At 36.6% G+C, this 7,423-nt stretch overlaps 1 protein-coding gene across 1 annotated transcript; it reads right to left on the bottom strand.

Annotated features, from left to right (window-relative positions):
• Positions 1-1,359: 1,359 nt before the first annotated feature.
• LOC140149865 (uncharacterized) lies at positions 1,360-6,056 on the bottom strand. The gene is made up of 3 exons (XM_072171895.1): positions 5,881-6,056; positions 3,979-4,462; positions 1,360-2,314 (listed from the first exon to the last, which is right to left on the bottom strand). The coding sequence occupies exons 1-3, from the start codon at positions 6,030-6,032 to the stop codon at positions 1,616-1,618; spliced, it is 1,335 nt and encodes a 444-aa protein (XP_072027996.1). The 5' UTR covers positions 6,033-6,056; the 3' UTR covers positions 1,360-1,615.
• Positions 6,057-7,423: the final 1,367 nt, after the last annotated feature.

Raw genomic sequence — 7,423 nt, 5'->3', positions numbered from 1 at the left:
CTTTGAAGTTTTGTGTGATACTATGTATATAGCTTGAAGCATTTGAATACATGAATACAAAACCCACCCAAGTCCATGGGAAGTGATTTTGAGAGAAAAACCTGTGTATCATTTTAATTCCGTACGTTAGATTTACCTGGTCAATATGGTAAGTTTTACGTGCAAATGAGTGGATTAACCTGTATTAGGTATGACGATTAGCATTTCAGGGACTTCGTGGGGTTCATTTTAAATTTTGGACTTGGGTGGTTTTTGAATCATATACAAAGACAACAATGTTAGAATGAGATTACCACTAGTAAGATAATACAAAATAAAGCACACATGTATGTATAATGTTGATAAGCATTCTGCCATGTAATATAAACCACACACTTTCTTTTATTAAACCCATTTTTTTCTTCAAAAGTCATTCTCTAGCAATGAATGTGTTACAAGTGAACTTTTATACATACTGGATTTCAATCAATGTGTTACAAGACTCAAATCATGGAATTGGGTGATTCTTTCATACATGCTATTTTCACATGCTCAATAGACACAGAGAATGAATTTGAGTTGTTCTTTCATACATATGACAGGCCTACGTATAGCAACACTTTCCCATGCTTAACTCAATTTGGCCAAAGTATGGACTTGGGTGGGTTTTGTATTCATATATTCATTTGTAAACAAGTTTGATAACATTTTTAATAGTATTTGCTTTGAAATCAAAGTTAATGGAGAAAAATCAACTTATTCCATGTAAACTATAGTCTTTTTTGCCTGACAGTTTTGATCTCATACCAACAGAGGGCGTATCAAATGTAAACACATGTCAACTCATCTATAGCGCCTTAGTATAAGTATGAACAAAGCGCTTAACAAACCGACCACTGAAAGCTAATTTAATATAACATAATATTGATCAAGTTAACCTGAATTTATTATTAGGCCATATGATCAGAATTAATATCATTAACATGATTAAGAAAATAAACCACCCTTAAGGGGTCGGTTACCCACCATATCAAAGTATTTTTGTGGGGCCTGATAGCACATCAGACACACCAAAATGCATTCTGAATACGAGGAATATCCTTCTAATATCAAATAATTTAGAAATACAAATTTTAAGGCAACTTATTAAAATGTGATATTTTTGATATTTAATAGTCCTCGAAGTAAACTTTATAAACCTAATAATATGTACTTAAAGTATATGTAGCTGGGAGGAAAACCGTCCATTATATATGAAAATTTGACCTTTCGTATTGAAGATATCATGAAGTTTCCTAAAAGACCTACAATTTTTAGGTCTTTCGGAAAAAAATGTATATCTTCAATACAAAAGGTCAACATTTCCAAATGATGGTCGGCTATTCCTCTCAGCTAAATACACGTTAAAATAATACATATAATTAGACTGACAAAGTTTACTTGGAGGCCAATTGATGTTCTAGTTGATTAATGTGGAAACTGGAATGAAGATGTAGGCCTGCACACACTGTACTAGTGTGTACATACATCGTAACTCTATATCAGAGTCCATATCACATTGTCTACCTAGGGTAAGGTTATTCTGGGTTACCCATATATTTCCGCTATGATCCATGCATACTAACTACAAATTCCATTATTGAGGTCGATTGCGCCCCAGTCGATTATGGGAGTGGGCAAAATCGCCAGAAACATTGGCAGCCGCGGTCGACAAATCTGTGGCGAGACAGACACTCGCAATGATTTCTGCTAATTTGAAATTGGACATTGGCCCCGTGCAAGACATCATATTCAAACATTGTCTCTGCGTAGGCAACCCCGTTCCTCCCCCTACTGTTCCCACCAAGACATTAGGCATATGCATTTTTGCAGTAATCCCACCTTTTGACTCGTAATTTTTGCTGATATCAAAGAAAGCTTGCGAACACTCTCCTACTGAACCCAGATCTTGACCTGTAGCAGCAAAGACTGCAGCTACTGTATTTGGCATACTTATATTGAATTGTGGGGTACCGCTTCTCAACGTCATATCTTTTGCTATATTGATGAAGTCAACCAAATCTTCTGAATTAGCTTTCAAAACAGATTTTATGGTGGCTTCACTAATTGACGCTTTCGCGATAACTGATATACCTCTTCCGAATATTGGGCTTAATGATGAGATTCGTTTGTCACCTGACATGGTGCTTTCTTCAAATATTTTGGACACGAAAACATCTGGAAGGTCGGTACGAACGGAGTCCAGTATCCATTCCGTGCAAGCCTTTGTCGATACTGACGACATGTTCTGACCCGCAGCTTCGGCAGTTTCGTAGGTGAACGCCAGATGTAGGATCTTGAAAATAAGAAAGTAAGATTCCAATTAATGTAATAAAATGTAATGTATTAACGTAACGTAATGTAGTGTAATATTATGTAATGCAATGTAACGTAATGTATGATTATGATGGCATTACAGAAGTTGCATAAGAGAACATAACTATTATGTATTGAAGGAAGGTGAAAAGGGTCACAGATCTACAAATATACATATACAGGGTGTAACAATAAAATTTGTACAATTGCATTTTGACTTCTCAGGAAAAAACTAAAAGAGTAAGGGCACAAATGTTATATGCAATAGAATCAGTAATATCTTGGCTAAAAGAAGACGTTTAGTTGGTTTCTTTACTAGCTTTGGTTCAAAAGTTATGTCCGATTAATTAAATCGTCCAGAAAACGTGTTGGGCCACTTTTGCCATGTTAGTGTATATCAAGTTTGAACCGCGTAGATTGTGCTTATCGTGCATTGAACATCAAAGAACTTCAACAAAAGAATTATAAGTGGCGTTTCGTCATATAATTAACATGAACTTAATAATAATATGATATTTCTTTAAAATCTATAAATAAAGTCATGAAATTTCTTTCAAATTATCTTATAAATAAAGTAATTTCTCATATCCCTGAGATATCATTGGTAAAACTGAGAACAGTTTTTGCACCCATAAGTACAAAACAATAAAATTTTGACATAAAGTTCAGCTGGGCATCTAGCTGTTTTGGGGCAACCACTATTGCCAGCATTTCTGTTAACAAATTTTACATACTTCTCATAGTTATTATGTAATTGTGTGCCTTGAAGGAAGACGTGAGTTTGGAAAATGAGCTATAAACAATCTTATGGTTTCTGCTTGAATCCATGTGCTACCGAATGTCACAACCATAAAAATACGCTCTTCCAGTGTGAATTGGGGCAACCACTATATTGCCAGCATTTCTGTTAACAAATTTTACATACTTCTCATAGTTATTATGTAATTGTGTGCCTTGAAGGAAGACGTGAGTTTGGAAAATGAGCTATAAACAATCTTATGGTTTCTGCTTGAATCCATGTGCTACCGAATGTCACAACCATAAAAATACGCTCTTCCAGTGTGAATTGGGGCTGAAGGTGTTGAGCTGCAGCCACGATTTCTAGTAAATGAGATTGTTATGCCAGTGCTTAGTTGTGACTTTCAAAAGCTCAAGAGATATTCTATTATGTAATCATTTCTACCACTTCGAATACCCCATTGTTTAAATCGACCTATCATAAGAGCACCCGGGTAAGAGCACCGTCCAACTGGTCCATTCAACTCTATTCAGTCACTTTTGTAACACTTAGGCAAAAGTGGCCCAAGCGGTTTTAAGACTAGGTTACATAATTGGCTATATCTTCACTTGCATACCTACGATTTTATTGGAACAAAGCTTATCTGGTGGCTAAAGAAATTATCTTGATAGACATATTAATATCAAACCAAAAATTAGGCGGCATACTTGTGTCATTCTATTTTCAAAATTGTACAAATTTTATTGTTACACCCTGTAGAGTCTATGTAGTGTGACTTCTGAGAATGAAAATTGAACGTTTACTGATAATACAAAAGAGGGCCAATGATTTAGCCTTGGGGAACACATTGATTAGTTATCGTATTGATTCCCTACCATTTAGAGAATGACGAATTTACTATGTACCTCATTGTCAATAATGGTTTGTACTCCTTTAAGGACTGCTTTCTTGGAGACTGTCCGAACCACATCGTGAAGCCGTGGGACCGATTTTTGTATCCATTCACCAAGACTTTGTGCTTGCTCTGTATCTCCGCATATTATTACTGGATTCCTCTGCACATGTTGACGATAAGCTGTAACCACCACACCACCAGACTCGTTGATCGCCTTACAACCTCTTGTGCACCCAGCAATCATTGCGCCTTCAGTTGTTGCCGCTGGAACAAGAAAGTTTCCTTGAGCGTATTTTCCCAGGATGTTGATTGGACCAATAACACCAGCTGGGATTTTGATTAACCCGATCGGTGATTCAATATTTCCAGAAAGCTTATTCGTTTGAAATGGAACGTGAGGATCCCACCAACCATCTAAGGTATTGAGAGATGTGTTGGTGATGCGTTCTACCCATTCACGTCTATTGTCACAAGCTGTTCTGCTGTAGTCATTCCTGCAATTGATCAATTTGAAATGAATAATTTGGCTATATTACAGAATACCATTTGTCTACGACAATGTGCTGGCGTCGAAGATATTGCGGATCCACGGGCTTCTTTGTCTTGTCAGATTCACGATCAATTACTTTATACCCCCCCCATTTAGAGTGATTTATAGAGGCCACAGGGTCGGCAATGCCAGATTTGTGCACAGATTTGTGAATGTCAGAGGGACGGACAGTTTCACGTACCAATGTAGGAATTGAAGTAGTCAACGCAGGGGGTCTCGTAAATGGCCTCCGCTTTTTGTTCGGGGAGAAATCTGTCCTTTGGGTGAAACAGATAGTAGGCCTACGGTGTGACAGTAGAAAACCCGTGTTTTTTTTAAACACGGGAGACTCGCTCAGATAGGCCTTCTATATAGGGAACTACAACCCGGGAACTACAACCATGCCTTTTGATTTCTCATTGTTATGTTTTCGCTCTGAGGTGAGTTTTCGTGTGAGGAATGGATCTATTTTGTTTGACTTTCTTAATTAACCAATCCGCAGTCGCTTCGCGGATATTATTTCCCTCTTTTTGTTTGTCAGCTTGCTCGGTTACCAATGCGTCACTCCCTGTTGCCCACAACAGTCCTATGTGAGTTGCCAGTCTGATGAATCCACTACAGCGGTGTGGTGGTGAAACGTCACTAAAATGTGAGTAAAACGTCTGTATTTTATGTTTGGTATTGTTCCTAATGAGCTTGTTCAAAGAGTCCTGGACCCTCTCAAAATTTACTATACAACAATAACAAGTTTTGAGAGCACATCAGACATATCGAATTGCATTCTGAATACAAAGAATGTCCTTCTGATATCAAATGATTTAGATTTTTTGAAATTTGCTATATAATACAATTTTATGACAAATTATTAAAATGTGATATTTAATTTATTTTTAATATAATTATAGCAGTCCTGGAACTTTATAAATCTAATGATATGTACTTAAACTGTATGCAGCTGGGATGAAAAGCCGACATCATTTTTTGATCTTTCGTGCTAGTGTCGTGCTAGTATTACGAAGGTCGGCGATTCGAATCCGGCCAGATGCACTGGTTTTTTCAACGTTTATGTGCCCTGACTACTTTGGGAAAAGATTAAAAAATTTTCATCCTATTAACCCAAAGAACTAAGTATAGGCATAATAACTTTCATACTTATGCGACTTTGTGTATTTGTTATAAATATGCAGTTCAAAAAGGGGTCATTGATACCAAAGGCCTGAAAATGCTACCCATATTAACGTCCCGTATGGTCATTTGTACTGAGTACCCCCCCCCCCCATTGCCCATCTGCACATGAGGAATGTACAAGGACAATTTCAATCGGAGATATAGTACTTTCCCCCACCTTGTGATATTGGTCATTGAAAAACCTGGAACACTAACCTGCAATGATTAGGAAAAACCATCGTAGATACATTACTGTTTGCACGTAGGCCCACACCTGCTTGTGGCGAAGACGAAGATTTGAATCGGAAGTTACTTCTCGAGTCAAGAATCCTGGCAAAGTTTGCTTGTTTACACACTGATCGCAGCATTGCTATATCTGATCAATTTGGTGGTCTTTCTAGAAAGGCAATATCTCATCACTCAGGAATCGCAGCCCATTGTTAGTGAAGCCAGTGTTAGACGGCATTTAGATCAACAAGAAATGTTTTTAAAAAAAGACAACACCATGGTTGAAGTTCATGTTTCATAATATTTTACAAGTGGCATCAACATACTATGTTACATGTATTAGATATGAATTTTTAAAGATTTTTTAATTTTAACCGGAAATGACCCCTTAATGACCTTTGACCCCAATTATGTGAACACACTATATAGACACTGGATATAGCCGATGCATATGTGTAAGTGACGTCATCGTACTGTGTAATTTGTGGCAGAAGAATTTTGAAGATATTTGGTTTTATACCGGAAATGACCCCTTAATGACATTTGACCCCAAATCTGTGAACACCCTAATAGACACTGGATATAGCCGATGCATATGTGCAAGTTACGTCATTGTGGGATGTAACTCGTAAGAGAGTCACATTTTTGGCCTTTTATCCCTCTGTGACCTTTGACCCCTTAAGTGTCATGTGACATGTATGGTCATGGTCAATGATGGTTATGACCAAGTTTGGTCAAAATCGGTAGAAGTATGTCTGAGCTAGAGCAAACAATGTGTATTTGTTGCCAGATTCAAGACCTAGCCGTGACAAAAGTCACGGCTAGGTAAAGAATTGGCGAAAGACAGAACAAGCCGACTTTGTCGTCGACTTGTAATGCTTCAAGTTAGTCCCGCAGAGTTTACATGCACACGTATAAGGGCAGTTTGACAACACGCGTGTAGAGCAACCGTGAACACGCATTGATGTCACTACTGAACTTGACATGATAGTGATAGATATAGAATAGATAGCTTCAGTGACAGGCACTGCCCAGCAAACACAAAAACGTTTTTAAAACGTTTTAAATAAGTTATATTTTGGGTTTTGGTTTAGGTTAAAACGTTTTAATAACATTAAAATGTCGGGTTATGTAAAGGTCATGTCATCGTTTTAAAACGTTTTGTATGAAAACACACTACAACAATATTTTTAAAATGTTTTCGAAATGTCATTATAAACTATTTTTGCAAACATTTTTGCCCAAATATTTTGTCAACACTTAAATAACATTTATATTAAAATATTTGCAGCCAGCAAACACAGAAATGTTCTTAAAATGTTTTTTACAAAACGTTTCAATAACATTTAAATGTCGGGTTATATAAAGGTCGTGGAAACATTTTAAAAACGTTATTGTAAATATTTTGGGCAAACATTTTTTGTAAAATATTTTTCAACCCCAAAATAACATTCTGTTTAGAATGATTTGTACCAAGTTTTCAAAAATGTTTTTGGAATGTTATTAAAACGTTTTTATACCCTTTATATAA

The sequence above is a fragment of the Amphiura filiformis genome, chromosome 4 (assembly GCF_039555335.1).
Source record: "Amphiura filiformis chromosome 4, Afil_fr2py, whole genome shotgun sequence".
NCBI classification, from domain to species: domain Eukaryota; kingdom Metazoa; phylum Echinodermata; class Ophiuroidea; order Amphilepidida; family Amphiuridae; genus Amphiura; species Amphiura filiformis.
This window is presented reverse-complemented; position numbering and strand designations above follow the sequence as displayed.